Source organism: Pelmatolapia mariae, linkage group LG18 (assembly GCF_036321145.2).
Source record: "Pelmatolapia mariae isolate MD_Pm_ZW linkage group LG18, Pm_UMD_F_2, whole genome shotgun sequence".
Taxonomy (NCBI): domain Eukaryota; kingdom Metazoa; phylum Chordata; class Actinopteri; order Cichliformes; family Cichlidae; genus Pelmatolapia; species Pelmatolapia mariae.
This window is the reverse complement of record NC_086243.1, coordinates 7575495-7596023: the sequence shown is the minus strand read 5'-3', so window position 1 is coordinate 7596023 and position 20529 is coordinate 7575495. Positions and strand designations below refer to the sequence as shown.

At 38.5% G+C, this 20529-nt stretch overlaps 2 protein-coding genes across 2 annotated transcripts; both read right to left on the bottom strand.

Moving 5' to 3' along the window:
* Nucleotides 1-1372: 1372 nt before the first annotated feature.
* Nucleotides 1373-5826, bottom strand: LOC134617211 (solute carrier family 22 member 13-like). The gene is made up of 10 exons (XM_063462413.1): nt 5452-5826; nt 5243-5346; nt 3730-3884; nt 3015-3183; nt 2812-2932; nt 2441-2535; nt 2046-2260; nt 1843-1951; nt 1521-1727; nt 1373-1433 (listed from the first exon to the last, which is right to left on the bottom strand). The coding sequence occupies exons 1-10, from the start codon at nt 5824-5826 to the stop codon at nt 1373-1375; spliced, it is 1611 nt and encodes a 536-aa protein (XP_063318483.1).
* A 3264-nt stretch (nt 5827-9090) lies between these two features.
* Nucleotides 9091-16454, bottom strand: LOC134617210 (solute carrier family 22 member 13-like). Its single transcript, XM_063462412.1, has 10 exons — nt 16080-16454; nt 15864-15967; nt 13095-13249; nt 12323-12491; nt 12120-12240; nt 11092-11186; nt 10692-10906; nt 10489-10597; nt 10177-10383; nt 9091-9103 (listed from the first exon to the last, which is right to left on the bottom strand). The coding sequence occupies exons 1-10, from the start codon at nt 16452-16454 to the stop codon at nt 9091-9093; spliced, it is 1563 nt and encodes a 520-aa protein (XP_063318482.1).
* Nucleotides 16455-20529: the final 4075 nt, after the last annotated feature.

Here is a 20529-nt window from a genome sequence, read left to right as displayed (position 1 = left end):
GAATACAATGATTTATACTACATCACAATAGGATTCCTCTACAGGGGAAAAAAGAAATTGATTGCAGCAGTTAATGGAAAAAAGATGATGGAAACAGTGTTTATTTAATCACTTATTATTACAGTTGGTTCTTTGTACTGCAGAAAGTTAGCCAAAGTTACACTGTCTAAAAACCAAAGTATTAACAAAATGACAACTTAATAAGACTGTGGTCTCCTCAGATGTATCTTCAGACCCTGAGTCCAGAACCAGGGATGTCTATTGTACATGATGACTGAGGTTGTGATTTATTTAAATACATCACATATTTGTAAAGATGAAATCAGTGCAAAAAACATCTACATCTTGGTAGGGATGGGTACCGGTATGGCACCGGTTCTGACATAAACGGTAGTAACCAGACCGAAACGCAGCGCACATTTCGGTGCTTTATTTCGGTGCTTTATTTTTTCCTGAAATGTCATACACTTTGGATTCTAGCCAATCATTTTACCTTTGCAAGCGTAGTAGGCGGGCCCAGGTACGTACATTCTTTTAGAGCAGAGCTACAGATAAAAAAATGCCCAAGGCAAAGCGGTCAAAAGTCTGGCTGTACTTCACAGCAAAAGATGCAAACTCAGCAGCCTGCAACAAGTGCTTTAAGGTGATACTGTCAAAGGAGGTAACACCTCAAATCCGATGAAACACCTGGCGAAGCATAGCGTTTTTTTAAAAGCCGAGAAATGCACCGTATTTGATAGCTTGCTGCGAGACCTCACACCGAGCACATCTACTGCGGGTGTGGTGCCTGTTATCGGACCCGGAGTTAGCAACATCCCCCAAAAACCCGAAGAGTAGAGTCCTGGCCCCTAGCCCTGCCAGTGTAGCAGAAATGATGAGGATGATGATGGCAGCAGCAGCTGTTCTTCTCTGCGTGAGTAGCTTAATGTTGTTCGTGTGTAATTTACGTTGAGTAGGCTAACCACGTTATTAAATTAATGCATGTAAGATGAACTAGCAAACACCGTCGTAGTTACATGCAGCTGTCTTCTTGTTTGATTGCAGATACTCCCTTCACCCTGGGCAAAAAGGCTAAAATGACCAAAGAAAAAGAGGGAAACAGCTAAACATGAGAGGTTTTTGGACAAAGTTTGTTTTTTCCATTGTTTAAGCACTGCTTCCAGCCAAGAGTGATACAACATATGCCCTATAGCTGCAGAAGGCTAGCATTATTATCTTTTTACAAAATAACAGCATAACATGTGAGGTTTTTGGACAAAGTTTGTGTTCTCCATTCTTTAAGCACCGGTTCGAGCACCGTTTAAGCACCGGCACCGTTTCAAAAGTACCGGTTTGGTACTGGTATCGGATAAAACCTAAACGATACCCATCCCTACATCTTGGTTGAATACGAATGTGGACTGGTAGTTGTTCTTCTTGTGGAGCTAACTTGTCTGAAAGATATAAAACAAAAAACATGAAAAAAACAATCACTGACAAAATAACATGTTTGAGATGCTGCAGTAGTTAAACACTGATACCCATTGCGCTCAGCCTCTTCAGTCGTCTCGGGAAGCTCTTTTCTTTTGGTTTCGGGAAGCAAGAAGCCGAGAAATCCACCTATCAAGGTAAGGCAGCTGAAGACTGTGATGGGTATGACCGAGTGGTACATGGCCAACAAGTTCAGCAGTGGAGCCAGTAATCCACCTAATCTTGCTGATATGGATCCTAAAGCTGTGGCTGTTTGTCTGAAACAGGAAGACAAAAGGTATACTCTCTAATTTGGTCTTTTTCCCCCCAATGTTCTTTTCACACAAGTCAGGGTATTGTTCATAAACATGAATATAAACTGTGACTGCTTACCTAACTGATGTTGGAAACAACTCCTGCATAAAGACCATACAAATAGAGCCAGCCCATATCAAGAAAAAACGAGACGCAACAGCTAAAGATGTGACAGCAATGGCGTAACCTGACATAAAGGAAATAAATAATTAATAAAAGTGAACATAAACATGATAAGCAGACAATTAAAAATGTATTTTGCGATATAACAAAGCTTTTACCATCAGGAACAGCGAGGATAAGTATGGAAGAGACTCCTCCGATCAGAAGGGTTGCTATGAATAATATTTTCCTCCCAAAAATCTCCAGCAGCCACATGGAGAGTAAAACAGATGGTACTTCAAAAACACCATAAAGCAGTTGGGTTACAAAGATGCTCAAACCAAAGTTTTGCATGTCTAAGTACAAACTGTAGACGGAAAGGTTCACTGAAAACCTTTAAAAGAGAAGAGAAACACATTTAATCAGACACAAAAGTGTTGTATCATGAACCATTTATAACACATTTATAAATGGGCATTTAATCATCAAAACATCAAATTCAAAAGTCAAAATCTTACGATTTACAAACAGCACCATGTTTTTGTATTAACCTCACTATAGATCTTGAACGTACCATGATAGTATTATAATAAAGAAATATCTGGTCAGCAGTGATGACCTGAAGATGATTTTTATTCCTCCATTATTCACAGTGTTATTCACTTCAATCTGTGGGAGAAGCAACGCTTGCTGTAACACCATCATAGCAAATTAAGAAAAATGACTTGAAATCAGTCTAGTTTTTTTCCAGTTCCACTTCAGGGTCCCCATTAGGCTGGAGCTGATCCCAATACATACAGTGAGAGACACCCTGAACAGGGCTAATACATAGATACATCTCTTGTCATGAATATGTTGAATAGTAAACATAACAAATAAACAGGAATTTTACAGGTGCCATTGATGTTCTTGAAAACTCCTCCCCTGTTGAATGTGATTCACTACCTTGTCCAGAAGAGACTCTGACACAGGGTGTTTGTTAATGGCTGCTGCTTTGACAATGAGCTGTTTGGCTTCTTCTTTTCTGCCTCTGCTTAACAGCCACCTGGCTGACTCTGGAATAAACCTGATAGAAACAAAATGGCACTTCAAACAAACAGACATTTTGAAATTAATAAATGGCTCAATAAATAGAGTGAAATGCACACCATATGTAGATAATAAGAACTGCAAGCGGAACTGCTGTGATCAGCTGAGCCAGTCTCCAGTTTCGGATGCCATAGATCATACCAGCGAGGACGCACTCTCCAATTGCACTAAACAGCTGAGTCACGCAAGCTCCCCATGATCTTTTGGACGTCCCAATCCATTCAGTGGCTGTAATAAGGAAAATATGTTAATTGCTATTTGTTTATTTTAGATTAAGACATCAGCTCAAATGGAACAAAATAAATACAAAATAAAGTAAAAACATTGCACATCAGCTGCTATGAATATCTAGGTTGACTGTACATATATTTTTCTATTACTATTTTACACCTGATCAGACAGAACATCACAGTGTGAATGGATAATGACCCAAACCAACCAACAACAAACCAAGAGCTTCTCAAGTATGTTTTTAGTTGAAGGCAAAACTGACTGTAGAAAGACGGACACAAAATTACATAAATGTGTCTTTGTTCTTTGTCCAACATCTTTATGTTTAGAAACTGATGATCTTTTGTCTCGTATGTAAATGTAAATATGTAAAACGGTCAAAAGGCAACAGTAAGAAAAAAGTAACAATACGAATAATAAATGGGAAAAGGTGGAAGTATAAAGTTTGAATGGAAAATATCAGATCGGTACAGCCTTGTTGGACCTGTAAAAAATTACATTGTTAGTTGCAAAGTTTGTAGAAAGTTAGTGTACTCTTCATACACAGTATGATGCTGTTGACTCGATATCCTCCAGCTCCAAATCCCACCAAAAACAGAGATACTAAATATAAGTAGACGTTGGGACAGAGAGCTGTTGTCACAGTGAATACAGACAACAGGACTGCTGGAATCTGAGTTGCTCGTTTGCGGCCGAACCTGAAACACCAAGAGAAAGACACAGTGATATATTAGCTTCTGTTATGTAAATCACAAAAGCAAATATTAAAGGAGGGGTAATGTTGTGTCATTAAAGAGATAACAGTAATGCAATCATGTAAAAATAGAGCTTTTCACGGGCAGTCCTGTGAAAAGCTACACCCCATGTTTCAGTAACAGTGAGGAGGGTAAGTAGCAAGTGCTGTTAATCAACTGCACTTGATTAACTGATTGTAAATGAGTGTGAGCCCTTCTTGTTTTATTAAAGTTTCATTAAAGAATATGAAATATCATGACAGTAAGTTCATTTAAAGAGTTATTTTTTTGGAGTGTTCAACAAAGTCTAGAGTCTGATTAACATAAAAACACCTTTACTTGGTTTGCAGGGGGTTATCCCAGATGTGATAGGGCGAGAGGCAGGGTACACCCTGGACAGTTCGACAGTCTATCACATAGAAACAGACAACCATTTACACTCACAGGTAATTTAGAAACACCACTTAACCTAACTCTAATAACTGCATGACTTTTAACTGTGGGAGGAAACCAGAGTTCGCAGGCAGAACCCACTGCAAACTTGACCAGATTGTGGTTTTGAACCCAGGACATTCTTGCTGTGAGGCAACAGTGCTAATCACTGCACCACCAAGCTATCAAGCCAGACTTAAAAAAAATAGGAAGGTTATGATTACACGGCTTGATACAGAATTTTCTGTATGTTTTTGTCCTTGACAGGTTAAACCACAATAAATAGCAACAGCACATATGTGGTGTGTGTATGGTTGTCTGCCTCTTATTACCCCAGTGATTTTCCTGTGGTTTGAAATTATGTAGGATCTTGTGAATTTTGTTAGTCCAGTCAACTAACCACTCTAACGAGATTGTATTATGTCATCTCAACAAGAATAAATTGTTGCTGAATTTCATGCAAATCCTGCATGATTTAATTATGTTCACCATAGAAACATGAAATTATTTTGTTCAAATTACAAGATTGAATCTTGTAAATGTAACAACCACCCAGTTTCATTTTTTGAGTGTACCTATATTTCCCTCAGCATCAAACTGGGGAATTGCTGCTAAAGCAAGTTTTTTTTTTTTTTTTTCACAAGACTGTACAGAGACTACACAAGAGTCCTCTAAAAACTGTCTTTTCAGATGACTGTATTTGCAGTTTTGTTATATATGTAGGGAAGCAACACTTTAACATACTACATTAAAGATCTAGAGAAAAGCATATGGAGTGTGAAGGTGCTGACAGACAAAGTTATTCATTCCCTGTGAAATTATATTAAAGTATTTCTGTATTTCGGTAATCTGCAAAAGGAACAATGAACTACTGAAAGGAGCACACTCACGATTCAGCAAAAGGTCCAAACATGAGGGAACCAACAAGAACTCCAGCCATGAACATTGCTTGAATCACTTCCACCAAGCTGGCCTGGCCACACACTAGGTCAAACTGTAAGTATTTGAAAAAAATAATAATAATAATAATAAAACAAAGAAGAATTAATGTAATGCTTCATGGAGGTGAGTGATCTACTGAACAACAAATTTCACTTACATCAGTGACTATGGTGGCTTTATAGAGCATGTTCCCATACACCCATCCATCCTGGCACCCTGTGGTCTCATTGAGTCCGTACTCTCTGATAGTATCAATGTCCCAGCTCACTGGGACAAACATCTCACACTTGCTGAAGGTCCCATCCTCCTCCCGAGGCACGGTCAGGTTGAGCTGCTCCTCTGAGGTCAGGTTAGGAGCAGCACTGAGGATCCAGTCTGTGTTGCAGTGTCTGTCTGGATCTGATTGGATAAAAACAAAACTGGCAAAGAGAAAAGTCTGAACAAAGTTTGGAAAGCAAAGTGCAATTAGAGTGACCTTCTGGAATAATCCAAATTCCCCAATGTTCCTTAGAATCTCTCCAAAGTCTGTCATTTTGAGCTTGATGGTGAAGGTCTGAAAAACAAAAGAGCTGCAGTGCAGACTCATACAGTGACTGTTAATGTTTAACCCAGCTGTATTATCTTTTTAGCGCACATAGGACCCTTTATTTTAATTGTTCTTACTTGAATGTACTGAACTACAGTTATGTCAGCACATTCATTTATCTTCTATACGACTGTGTAAAAACTCTCTTATCACTTATCTTTATGCTTACAGTCTGATCATTTCTTTCAGTGTGGTTTCAAAAGTCATCACACACACACACACACACACACACACACACACACACACACACACACACACACACACACATGTCTGGTTTGCTATCCTCGTGGGGACATCCCATTGACATAATGCTTTCCCTAGCCCCTTACCCTAACCCTAACCATTAAAAATGAATGCCTAACCCTAACCCTTACCCTAAACCTAACCATAACCTAATTGTAACCCTGACAGTAAAACCGCATTTTGAGTGTGAAAATTGCTTTCAACCCCAAGGGGACCTGGATTTTGGTCCCCACGGTGCAGAAAGTCCCCACCAGGATAGTAAAAGTCAGATTTTGGTCCCCACCAGGATAGTACGAACCCGTACACACACACACACACACACACACACACACACACACACACATATAAACCCAACCTATTGTTGATTTCAAGTCTGCTGCTGTAAATATGTAAGTTCATTAGGCTGCAGAATCTCTGAGTCAGTAATAAGCAGTAAACAGAGCCAAGTCTTTTAGTGGTGGGTCAAAAATCAAAAAGCTGACACAAAAAAGCAGAGAAAGAGAGACAAGTAATACTGCAACTCAAAAGAGATGATGTAACAATGTTTGCCTGCAATCAAGAAAGATCATATAGTTTATATTTTATGTCTGAACAGCAAAGGGATTAATGAGTAAAAATGTAACTAAAGGATTGTTCGCTTTTTGCAGTGTTAGCACACTCAAGATATAAACTCCAGTTGTATAAATTACTCAATAGCAGCTATCAACATTCTCAGTTTATCCAGGAATACATTCGCTAAACAGACATTTAAACGTGTAATGGACACTTTCAAACTTTAGGTATTTCTACAGTATGTGTGGAAATCACTCCCAAAAAAGTGACTGATTTATACCCAATTGACAGATTCAGAACTCCCTCTTTTTTCAGTCTTGCATAATATGCAGGACATATACACTCAATGACCACTTTATTACGTACGTCTACTCAGCTTCTTGTTAGGACACATTGGCAAATGGGCTATATATGACATTAGGGATGGATGATATGGCCCACACATAATATCACGATATTTCAGAGTATTCTCATGATAACGATAAATTTGACGATATGACAAAATACAGAAAAAGTTATTAATTTGACAAATTAAACATAACAGGTTGCCTTGAAATATTCTATAAAAAGAAAAAAAATAGATAAATTACACAGGTAACTTTTAGTGCCAGAACTTTATTTATGTTTTCAGTCTTAAAGTATAAAAATAAAAATTCTCCCTCTGTTCTTTGGATTGAAAAAGTTTGTATAAAACATAAATACTAAAAAAATAAAATAAAATCCACCCCAAAATCTAAAGTGCCGTTTAGAAAAATAAAATGAATAATTCTCAAATCTTTTGAGCATAAATATAACAATCAACAAAAAAATAAGTTGCCTTTAAATGAAGTATAACTTCACTATACTATAAATGTAAATGAAGTATAACTTTTAAAACATACAACATCCATTTCATATGAAAACTAAAAAACAATGCTGCCTGACAACGCTGCCAATCAGTGGCAGACCATAGTTATCATAGTTATTACTTATTCAAGAATACGAGTCTATTAACTGACGCAGGCTTCAGTGCAGGCCTATTTCAGGTGACAATGTTCTCTCCTGTTCTGAACAACCTTTCAGAGGCTGCCCTTTGTGGCTTGGATGCACAAGTACTTGCCAAATGACTGACCTGAGGAAAGTTAACCTCGTGCACTTTCCACCATTTGAGGGGATCATTGTCACTATCTGCTGGGGGACAATCTAGGTCATTTTTAACTCTGCCTGTCCCTTGGAGATGGTCCCAGTCCTTGCTGCTACCCTCTTAAAAAAGCTTCTAAGGGTCTTGTTTGGCAATGTTGTGCTTTGGCCTAGGTTGTCCTCAGCTGATCTTGAAGCTTGTGGTGGTGTTTCTGATTCTACTGACCACGCAGAAATGATACAGCTCCGCTAACTGCTCATTCTTTGATTGCCTGGCTCTTTACTAGAAACAGGTGTTGATGCTTGAGATTGTGAAATAAATTAGAGGTATTTCCCCCTTTCAATATTATAGCTTTCTTGCACTCCTTGCATATTATTGTAGTTTGTTCTGTATCTCCTCGTTTGTATCCAAAATAATTAAACAACACTGAAGAGCTGCGCTTTTGTGAATTAAGTCTTCAGCAATAAAGGTTTTCTTCACCTTAATAACTTTAATAAGTCCATGCTGCGTGACCCATGTGACTGTAAGCATTAATTAAACCGTTGCTTAAAAACGCATCACGTGCCCCAGCTGTCTCAGATAATTATAGGCTAATCTCCAACAGTTTTTTTAATCTCAAATTCTTCCTCACATTATGGAGTTCCACAGGATTCTGTGCAGTTCTGTTTATATTATACATGTTTCACTTAGGAAGTATTATTAGAAGATATAATTTACATTTTCATTATTATGCCAATGATACCAGCTTTACATATCCATGAATCCAGATTACACACACCAATTAGTTTAAACTGCAGTAATGTCTTTATGTCAAAAAATAAAGATCTAGATGACTAATTTTCTGCTTCTAATTCATATAAAACCGAGTTTATTGTACTCTGCCCTAACAGAAATATGATGGCTAACCAGATACTTACACTGGATGATATTACCTTGGTCTTCACACTGTGGGGAGTTTTGATGTCGTTGTTGACCACGCCATATCCTTCAATCTGCATATTAAACAAGTATGCAGTAATTTGTGCAATATCTCTAAAATTAGAAAGATCCTCTTTAAGAGTGATGATGAAAAACTAGTTCATTAATTTATTACTTCTTGGCTGGACTAGAAGTAACTTACATCAGGGTCTCCTAAAAAGCCATCAGTTGGTTTCGGGAAACAAAGTGCTGCAGTGAGCAGTGAGAGTACTGACAGGGACTAGAGAATCGAATATATATACAAGGTCTTTAGTAATCTTAAAGACCTCATACTACCATACCACCCCAATAGAGCACTTTGCCCTCATACTACTGGCCTACTTGTGGCTCCTAGGACATAAAGTAGAGTGGGAGGCAGAGCCTTTAGCTTTCAGGCCGCTATTCTGTGGAACCAGCTCCCAGTTTGGATTCAGCAGACACACACCCTCTCTACTTAGCATTAACCCTCTCGAGGCAGGCGTTGCCGATTTGCAACAGTTAAAAATTAACACCCTGATTACCCCACATACATATTTTATGAGTTTTTTTACTCAGAAGTACCACTGCAGGACTTGGTTGTGCATTAGCAACAAAAAGTTTAATTTAAGCCTGAGAGGGTTAAAACGTTCCTTTTTGATACAGCTCATAGTTAAGGCTGGATCAGTTGACCCTGAGCCTCCCCTTAGCTATGCTGCAGTAGGGCTAGGTTGCTGGGACCTTCCCATCATGCAGTGAGCGATGAGTGATTGTTGCTCACTCATGTCTTTTCACTGTTCATGTGTTTGCACAACATTTCAAAATAATCACCCAAAAAAGTTTCTAATGGTGAGAATGATTGTTATAATTATAATTATGCACACAAACTACTTGGTGACATTTATGAAAAGATCATAGTTTGGATTAAGATTCACCCTTCACAAAGTTAAACACATGATAGAATAACAGCAGGGTTGCTTTCAGAATGTGATGCTGCAGCAGTTAATGGGAAACAAGTAGTGGGAATAGTGTTGATTTTTTCAAGATGATGGAAACTGTGTTTATTTAATCAGTTATTATTACAGTTGGTTCTTTGTACTGCAGAAAGTCAGCCAAAGTTACACTGTCTAAAAATTAAAGTATTAACAAAATGATAACTTAATAAGACTGTGGTCTCCTCAGATGTATCTTCAGACCCTGAGTCCAGAACCAGGGACGTCTATAGTACATGATGACTGAGGTTGTGGTTCATTTAAATACATCACATATTTGTAAAGATGAAATCAGTACAAAAACATCTACATCTTGGTTGAATACGAATGTGGACTGGTAGTTGTTCTTCTTGTGGAACTAACATGTCTGAAAGATATAAGTTTGAAAAGGAGGAAAAAACGATCAATAAAAAAACATAACATGTTTGAGATGCTGCAGTAGTTAAACACTGATACCCGTTGCGCTCAGCCTCTTCAGTCGTCTCGGGAAGCTCTTTTCTTTTGGTTTCGGGAAGCAAGAAGCCGAGAAATCCACATATCAAGGTAAGGCAGCTGAAGACTGTGATGGGTATGACCGAGTGGTACATGGCCAACAAGTTCAGCAGTGGAGCCAGTAATCCACCTAATCTTGCTGACATGGATCCTAAAGCTGTGGCTGTTTGTCTGAAACAGGAAGACAAAAGGTATACTCTCTAAGTTGGTCTTTTTTTTCAGTGTTCTTTTCACACAAATTGTTCACAAACATGAATAAAAACTGTGACTGCTTACCTAACCGATGTTGGAAACAACTCCTGCATAAAGACCATACAAATGGAGCCAGCCCATATCAAGAAAAAACGAGACGCAACAGCTAAAGATGTGACAGCAATGGCGTAACCTGGCATAAAGGAAATAAATAAATATTAAAAGTGAACATAAACATGATAAGCAGACAATTAAAAATGCATTTTGCGATATAACAAAGCTTTTACTATCAGGAACAGCGAGGATAAGTATGGAAGAGACTCCTCCGATCAGAAGGGTTGCTATGAATAATATTTTCCTCCCAAAAATATCCAGCAGCCACATGGAGAGTAAAACAGATGGTACTTCAAAAACACCATAAAGCAGTTGGGTTACAAAGATGCTCAAACCAAAGCTTTCCATATCTAAGTACAAACTGTAGATGGAAAGGTTCACTGAAAACCTATAAAACAGGTGAAAAACACATTTAATCAGACACAAAAGTGTTGTATCATTAATGAATGGCCATTTAATCATCAAAACATCAAATTCAAAAGTCAAAATCTTACGATTTAAAAACAGCACCATGTTTTTGCATTGAAATGTTTACCTTTAATGTATTAACCTCACTATAGATGTTGAACTTACCATGATAGTATTATAATAAAGAAATATCTGGTCAGCAGTGATGATCTGAAGATGATTTTTATTCCTTCGTTATTCACAGTGTTATTCACTTCAATCTGTGGGAGACATAATGTTTATCGTAACAACATTTTAATATTATTGATAATAATGGAGATTTGTTATGCCTCCAGTGGTATTACTTTGAATCAAGGTAGAATTTCTTTTAGCAAATTTAGCATAAAATTTTTTTTAAAAAAAGTGATACACCTTGATCAGGTCACCATTCTAGGCCTCACCCATTGACATCAACACCGTTTACACCTTCGGCAAATTTAGAGTGAGCAATTACCCTAACATGCATGTCTTTAGACTGTGGGAGGAATTCAAACAGACACGGGCAGAACATACAGACTCACTGTGTTGCCTAAGTCCATATCTCTTGTCCTGAATATGTTGAATAATGAACATAATGTCTTCTCAATTCATGACTCTACTTTCCTTACTTAATTTGTTTATTTGATTAGCAACATTACGCAAAAAACACCAGGGACAGTTTAATGTCACTGGGTGGAGGGCCAGAGGCAGAGCTCAAGCAAAGGGACAAAACCTTTAGACACCCCACCACCATTTGCATGAGTAATAGTGGAGGACTGACTCTTTAGTAGTTGCCATCTTGATGAAAACGGGCATAAAAATCCATTATAAGAAAGCCTGTGCAAACTTTGTTGAAAAATAATTAAAAGAATATCAGGCATGGTACCAAATATAACCAGTGTTGGTCAAGTTACTTGAAAATAGTAATTAGTTACTAATTACTGACTACTTCTCCACATTTAATAACAATAACGCGTGCTTACGGGAAAGTAACAGAAATCTAATGATTTTTTTTGCAATAGAAATCCCTTTCTTTACTTATTACTTGAAAAAGTAATCAGAATACAGTAACCCATTACTGCCCATCTCTGAATATAACACACTTATTTTCAGGAATTTTACAGGTGCCATTGATGTTCTTGAAAACTCCTCCCCTGTTGAATGTGATTCACTACCTTGTCCAGAAGAGACTCTGACACAGGGTGTTTGTTAATGGCTGCTGCTTTGACAATGAGCTGTTTGGCTTCTTCTTTTCTGCCTCTGCTTAACAGCCACCTGGCTGACTCTGGAATAAACCTGATACAAACAAAATGGCACTTCAAACAAACAGTCATTTTGAAATGTATAAATAACTCAATAACAAGAGTGAAATGCACACCATATGTAGATAATAAGAACTGCAAGCGGAACTGCTGTGATCAGTTGAGCCAGTCTCCAGTTTCGGATGCCATAGATCATACCAGCGAGGACGCACTCTCCAATTGCACTAAACAGCTGAGTCACACAAGCTCCCCATGATCTTTTGGACGTCCCAATCCATTCAGTGGCTGCAATAAGGAAAATATGTTAATTGCTATTTGTTTATTTTAGATTAAGACATCAGCTCAAAAGGAACAAAATAAATAAATAACAACAAAAATAAAGTAAAAACATTGCACATCAGCTGCTATAAATATCTCAGCTGACTGTACATATATTTTTCTATTACTATTTTACACCTAATCAGACAGAACATCTCAGTGTGAATGGAGAATGACCCAAACCAACCAACAACAAACCAAGAGCTTCTCAAGTATGTTTTTAGTTGAAGACAAAACTGACTGTAGAAAGACGGACACAAAATTACATAAATGTGTCTTTGTTCTTTGTCCAACATCTTTATGTTTAGAAACTGATGATCTTTTGTCTCGTATGTAAATTTAAATATGTAAAACGGTCACAAAGGCAACAGTAAGAAAAAAGTAACAATACGAATAATAAATGGGAAAAGGTGGAAGTATAAAGTGTAAATGATCAGTACAGCCTTGTTGGACCTGTAAAAAATTATAAGAACATCATCTTAGCCACTGAGAGAACAAGTGGCAGATTATTTTACAGTTAAAATGATTGTTAGTTGCAAAGTTTGTGCAAAGTTAGTGTACTCTTCATACACAGTATGATGCTGTTGACTCGATATCCTCCAGCTCCAAATCCCACCAAAAACAGAGATACTAAATATAAGTAGACGTTGGGACAGAGAGCTGTTGTCACGGTGAATACAGACAACAGGACTGCTGGAATCTGAGTTGCTCGTTTGCGGCCGAACCTGAAACACCAAGACAAACACACAGTGATATATTAGCTTCTGTTATGATACTAAGCACACTAAATCACAAGAGCTGTTGGTTAATGTTGCATCATTAAAGAGATAACAGTAATGCAATCATGTAAAAATAGTTTTCTATGGGACTCTGTGCAGTCTTGTTGGAGTCTCTCCCTGTACTGGCCACATCTCGAGTTTTTTACTGGCCTATAGAGGTACAAGACATTCCTTTAAATGGAGAGGGTCATGAGTGACTTGAATAAAAGCATCCAAACAACACAAACATGCAACATATAAAAACAAAGTAATAAATTACACATAAAACACACAGAACACAACATTAAATTACTGCATTAAATTATGGCAGCTGAATGAATAAATAAAACCACTATGGTAGGGAACCAGAGCTAAGAGATAAGCTTCTTATATTTGCAAAGTTACATTTGAAAAAAACTACAAGACCTTTGAAATGGGAGGCAGTTTAGCACACTGGTTGTCTTATGGCTGAAATACAGCAGCCTGGGTTTGAGTGTGACCTGCAGCTCTTTGCTGCATGTCTTCCCCTTCTCTCTTTGCCCTTCTATCTTGTGTACCGTTGACTGCATGTGACCTATTGAGATCAACTGACGCAAGATTTGAGTGGACATTAAGGCGCCTGGGAAGGGATTTCAAAACTGGATTGTAGGTAGCAGAGAATTGGTGCCGTAAGCCACCCCCTCTGTTCAAAGATGGTCATTCACAGAGGACATAGATGGCTTCTTTCACTTCTCTTTCAAACCATCTGTCTTGGTCCTTTAGATGCAGATGTACAGCTCAGTCTCGTCCAGTAGAGGTGGCTCTTCTATGTTGTGCCATGGGTTTGTGAAGTGGCTCTGTGGTTTTTCCAATGCAGAGGTCTGAGCACTCCTGGCTGCACTGCACAGCACACACTACGTTGTTTAGTTTGTGTTTGGGAGTTTTGTCCTTGGGATGAACCAGCTTTTGTCTGAGTGTGTGCATGGGTCTGAAGTACACTGGGATGTGCACTTCTTGAAAAACTCAGGAGAATCTTCTATAAGCACGACATCTCAGTGCATCCCAGTGCACTTTAAACCCAGCCACAATAAAAATAAATAGGTCACTATGATTACTAGGTTACTATGAGCTGGATGGCTGGGAACCTACACAGACTTTTCTTCAAGTTATCTCCTCAAGATGGTTCTGCAGGCTGCTGAATCATCGGGCGCACACAGAACTGCACAGAGTCCCCTCAAACTTATTTATGTGATTGTATTTGCAGTTTTGATGTATATGCAGGGAAGCGGCATTTTAACGGACTGCATTAAAGTATTAACATAAGACAATAGAGTACATACTTACGTTATTTATTGATTTATGAAATACACATACTAGATTCCATTCTAAGTCTAATCCAACACAATCGCTGAATATTCATGTTATAGAAACATTATAATATTTATTTGTTAACTGTCAGCTCATTGTCATAATGTAAGATTCAGAGAATCTGGAGATATCTCTGTGCAATGCTGAAATCAGTTTTTCAAATGTGTTGTTGCAGTCACATGCAAAATGAGCAAATATGTTCCTTAAAATAGCATTAATTTAATATATTTTCTGTGTTCCGTTGTGATAAAATACAGGTTTATGAGATTCGCAAATCAAAGCATATGACTCAAAATTAGTATTTATTTTTGAAGTTTGTGAAAATATTTATTTGGTCTGCTTGCTTACTACTCACAGAAACTGTGGCTCTCTCTGCTTTACAGCTGCGTCTGGCTTCCATTAACAATGACTTCAGCTGGGTAAGGTGAAAGGCTCCTCCCTTTTTTCTGGTGCTATGCACATGCGCATTGTGGATAAACAGCTGGTCTGACAGTAACCTGATGAAAAACCAGCATGCGAGGCAAGCCGCTGCTGGCTTTTACTGCTTTGCTTTGAGGTCAGTTACAGTTTACACTTTGTATGGAAACATAGTAAGCATTACCAAGCAAATGAGCTTCAGTGCTTTATCATTGTAACAGATGGGTTTGCGTTTGCTAACGTGACCAACACACGTGATGTAGAGAATACAGAGCGTGGAAAAGTTAATATACTTTTTTGGAAAAGGCCTGTGTTTTTAAACTCATCCATTTAATGCAGTTTTCTGCAGAATAAATATGAATAATTATTTTGACTTGTAAGACTTTATGCACAATTATACTTATATTATAAGTTTTATGTGAAGTGAGGTATTTTCAAGATTGGCTTCTTTTCCTAAAGGAATGGTTTGAAAAATTTCACAGCCACTCATCTTTTTCAGCCAACAGTAAATTATTTTTGGTAATATAGCAGATATTTATTTAACTGTAGAAGTATTAATATTTTACGGTTTTTCAGCCAGGAAGGAGTGCAGAAAGGTGAAGATGTTCATGTACAGTGTAGACTGGTAGTGCAAACAATATCTTTTAATCTGATATAACTGAGCTTGTGAAGTTGTAAAATAATGGAGGAAGATGTTTTCATTTGTGTGTGTATTGGAGTGGAGGGACTGTATTCACTTGCCTTTCCGTAAAAAGCCACCATATTTCTGTATTTCGGTGCAAAAGGAACAATGAACTACTGCAAGGAGCACACTTACGATTCAGCAAAAGGTCCAAACATGAGGGAGCCGACAAGAACTCCAGCCATGAACACGGCTTGAATCACTTCCACCAAGCTGGCCTGGCCACACACTAGATCAAACTGTATAAAAAAATAAAATAAAATAACAATAATAATAATAATAAAACAAAAAAAGAATTAATGTAATGTATCATGGAGGTGAGTGATCTACTGAACAACAAATTTCACTTACATCAGTGACTATGGTGGCTTTATAGAGCACGTTCCCATACACCCATCCATCCTGGCACCCTGTGGTCTCATTGAGTCCGTACTCTCTGATAGTATCAATGTCCCAGCTCACTGGGACAAACATCTCACACTTGCTGAAGGTCCCATCCTCCTCCCGAGGCACAGTCAGGTTGAGCTGCTCCTCTGAGGTCAGGTTAGGAGCAGCATTGAGGATCCAGTCTGTGTTGCAGTGTCTGTCTGGATCTGATTGGATAAAAACAAAACTGGCAAAGAGAAAAGTCTGAACAAAGTTTGGAAAACAAAGTGCAATTAGAGTGACCTTCTGGAATAATCCAAATTCCCCAATGTTCCTTAGAATCTCTCCAAAGTCTGTCATTTTGAGCTTGATGGTGAAGGTCTGAAAAACAAAAGAGCTGCAGTGCAGACTCATACAGTGACTGTTAATGTTTAACCCAGCTGTATTATCTTTTTAGCGCACAGAGCTCATTATTTAAATTTTTCTTATCTGAATATACTGAACTATTGTCATGTCACCACATGACTTTGAAAAGTCATTACACACACACATAAACACAATTTCTGATTTTAAATCTGCTGGTTTAAATCTAAAATCATCAGGCTAAAGCATCTCTGAGTTAGTAGTAAGCACTGAACAGAGCGGAGTGATAAAATGGTGCCCTCATTTGCGGTTTATTTACATTTTTTAAGTTAACAGACCTAAGTTTCTCTCAAACCAGCAGTTTGAACCGCAAGAGTCAGACCTTTCTGCTTAACTCTATCCAAAACACTGAAGCTGACCTCTGTCAACATACCTAACTAGAGGTGAAAACATGCTTTTTCTCCTTTACTTCTTATATGTGTTCCTAATGTGCATTTTCTAGTTTTATTTTAGGAAATTCTCATTGTGTCTGTAATAAGAATTTAGTGCAGTGTGATGGTAATGGTAAATGGACTGGTTCTTATATATATGTATATATATAAGAACGGCTTTTCTACTCTTCTGAGCACTCAAAGCGCTTTATACACACAGGCACATTTGTCTAAGTGCTTTTTTTTTAGCTAACATTCACACACTCATACTCCGATGGATGCATCGGAGAGCAATTTGGGGTTAGTATCCCAAGGATATTTGGCATGCAGACTAGGGGAAGCCAGGAATCGAACCACCAACCTTCCGATCAGTAGGTGATCTACCACCTGAGCTACATCCACCCAAGGGAATGAATCCCAAAGTGCATCTTTAAAGTGAATAAACTCAATAAAAAAAATATATGATGACTGCGTGACATAATTAATGTATAACATGTATCACAATTACTTTGTGTGTGTTATAGGAGACACCGTACAGCTGCAAAAGACTGAGAACACAGTAAAACAGTGAAGGAAGACAACAATTATAAAGTAAATAAAGGCTTAAGCATTCACTGGGTGCTGGTCTTTAATCTGGGGAAGCTCTGTTCTTTCTCCTCACTCCTGTAAAAAAGCTGACCCAAAAAAGCAGAGAAAGAGTAATGCTCTGGTTCAGAATGTGATTTTGAAGAGGTGTTGTTGGGTAATGTAATAAAGAGTGTTTGCTTGTAATCAGGAATGATCATACAGTTTATAACGCATGTGTGAACACTGAAGAGGTCAGTGAATAAAACTTTAACTAAGGTGAAACTAAAGGATTGTTCGCTTTGTGCCATGTTAGCACACTTAAGGTATACTCAAGTTGTATACACTGCTCCACTGCAGCTGTTACATACATTTGCAAAACCTACATTTAAATATGTAAAGGCCGTATTCAAATTGTATTTTTCGATAGTATGTATGGCTATTACTCCCAAGAATTGACAGAATTATACCCAGTTAACAGATTCAGAACACTATCTATCTATTTGCAGTCTTCTACGTGTAGAGCAAGTACACCTACCCAGCTGATTGTAAACACAAATGTCAAATCAGCCAATCACATGGCAACAACTCAATGCATTTAGACATGTAACCATGGCAAAAACGAGCTGCTAAAGTTCAAATCAAGAATTAGAATGGTGAAGACAGGAGAAGTAAGTGACTATATATTCTGCATAGATGTTAGTCCATCCCTTTATGACCATAGTGTACCCAGTTTCCGATAGCTGCTTCCAGCAAGATAATGTGCCATGTCACAAAACTGAAATATATGTGGTTATATATATCAGAGGAATGTTTCCTTGTTGAATCAATGCCATCAAGGATTAAAAGTGTCTGAAGGCAAGGTGGTCCAAACTGGTACTAGTAACTTGTTCCTCATAAAGTGGCTGGAGAGTGTGTAAAATCAACACTGACTTGAAGTCAACAGATTTTATGTGGTACACATTGTACATTGTATATCCTCCACACATTATATTACCAGCCTGAGCTAATCACACATGGCAGGATGGATCCATGCCTTATTGTTGTTTACATTAAATTCTGGTCCTATTATCTGAATGTCTGCATGTCTCAATAATGTAGACAACATTTTCCAGTCATTTTCTATTTAAATTGTACTCTGTACTGTACTGTGTGATCTTCTTTAAGATGTAATGTGTTCTGCATTCAGAGATGCTCTTCTACCTTGTTTGTAATAAATGGATATTCGAGTTATTGTTCGCTTCCTACCAGCTCAAAACAGTTTGACCATTCTCCTCAGACCTCTGACATTAACACAGGAGAACAAACCTCTTAATTTTGTTTTTGAACTGAAGAAGCCTCCTGGATGAGATTTGAAGCCTCTTCATTAAACTTAATGAAATCCAGACACTTCCTTTCCATCCAGCCTTATGTTAGAAGGGGCACTTGGGCCAGTACAGTATCATTACTAAAAGTATTTTTATGAATATGGGTTATAGTTGTGCTAGAAATTTTTTTTTGATTCAGTTAAAGGACTAGATGTTACAATCCCTGATAATCCATTGCTTTAAATGGAGAAAATCTTGAGGGATGGCTGTTATGAGGAAGGGCAGCCCAGAAACTTTACCAGCGGCACACATCGTTGTGTGCCTCAACCTTCGGTCTTTTACCCAAGCTAATCTGCCATTTTTCCTATATAATATTTGCATAATGAGTGACACTAGCACCACTGACTAACAGTGCCCCCAAAATCATTAATATGCAAGTTGTCATGACCATTGATCAATGACCAGGAGTACCATTTACAGAGAGACCTGGAGAATGGCTGCAATCACAGCATTGTAGGATGATGAAAGATGTGCCCTTAGGCCCCCTCCTTGATTCAGAAATGGTCTTTCCCTTTTGACATAAATGGCTTCCTTGACTCCCCACTCAAACCAGTAGGTGTAAATAGACTGCGAAGTCCTGGCCTGACGAGTTAGCTCTTCTGTGTTGTGACATCCGCTTAGCCAGAGGTTGTTTGGTTTCCCCGATGTATAAATCCTGGCAATCCACCTGGCACTTAACAGCGTACACTATGTTACTCTGTTTGTGTCGGGGGACCCGGTCTGTGGGTGGACCAACTTTTGAAGCAGCACATTTTGGGGTTTGAAAGCCACAGAGACCCGGTATTTAGAGAAAATGCGTCTCAACTGTTCTGATACTCCTGACACAAGGGATCACTAGAAGTTTTTGCTTAGGCAGCAGTTGTCCTCTCTCCTGGATCACTTGGAGCTTTCTCTAGGAGCTTTCCCAGCTTTGACAAATGCCCAGCTGGGATAACCACATTTACTCAGGGTCTTATTGATATGATGTTTTTCGGCTTTGCTGGCCGCTGTATCTGTGGGGATGGTGTTCGCTCTGTGTTGTAGCATCCTGATGACACCCAGTTTATGCTCCAGTGGATGATGAGAGTCAAACCTTAAATACTGATCCATGTGCATCGGTACACATCAACTTTAAATGTCCCCCATTACTGATGGGGTAGCCTGTCATTTTTCATATCCTCCCTGGTGAACTTGATGCGTTTGTCCACTGATTATTTACTTGTGGCACATCCTGAGATTTGATTTTCACCCAGATGTCATCCACATACCTGAACCAATAACTTGGTGTTCCAAGGTAGGATAACAGAGCCCTCTTTTCCACTTTTTCCATGTAAGTGTCGGCCACAATGGATGAAAATGGGAAACCCATGGCACACCCATCTTTCTGCCTGTAGTGCTCACCCTTGTATGTGAAATATGTGGAATGAACACAGTTCCAAAAGCAAATACACTTGGTCAATGCTGAGAGTGGTCCTGTTGCTGAGGTTGGGGTCATCCTGTAATCTCTTACGAACTACCGGCCTAGTCTATCCCAACCCCACCCTGTGACCACCTGGACCACTTTGAACTTAAAATGCTGGTGAGCCAGATACCACTGCGTGATCCCAGCGTTGGCATCCATGCGGTGGAGCCATTGCAGTGGGGCATGATCCGAACAGAGGATGAAAGGGCAAGAGGTAATAACAAAGATAGTTGACTGACAGTGGATGGCCAGGCCTTCCTTCTCTACAG

What these genes read in the sequence shown, in the direction of transcription:
- LOC134617210 (XM_063462412.1), bottom strand. Translation starts at nt 16,454, where the DNA reads ATGACAGACTTTGGAGAGATTCTAAGGAACATTGGGGAATTTGGATTA. An exon ending in TTTGGACCTTTTGCTGAATC is followed by an intron (nt 13,250 to 15,863) that starts GTAAGTGTGCTC and finishes TTGGTGTTTCAG; the next exon opens with GTTCGGCCGCAAACGAGCAA. An exon ending in CAGAGTCTCTTCTGGACAAG is followed by an intron (nt 11,187 to 12,119) that starts GTAGTGAATCAC and finishes TGTCTCCCACAG; the next exon opens with ATTGAAGTGAATAACACTGT.
- LOC134617211 (XM_063462413.1), bottom strand. Translation starts at nt 5,826, where the DNA reads ATGACAGACTTTGGAGAGATTCTAAGGAACATTGGGGAATTTGGATTA. An exon ending in TTTGGACCTTTTGCTGAATC is followed by an intron (nt 3,885 to 5,242) that starts GTGAGTGTGCTC and finishes TTGGTGTTTCAG; the next exon opens with GTTCGGCCGCAAACGAGCAA. An exon ending in GAAGAGGCTGAGCGCAATGG is followed by an intron (nt 1,434 to 1,520) that starts GTATCAGTGTTT and finishes TATATCTTTCAG; the next exon opens with ACAAGTTAGCTCCACAAGAA.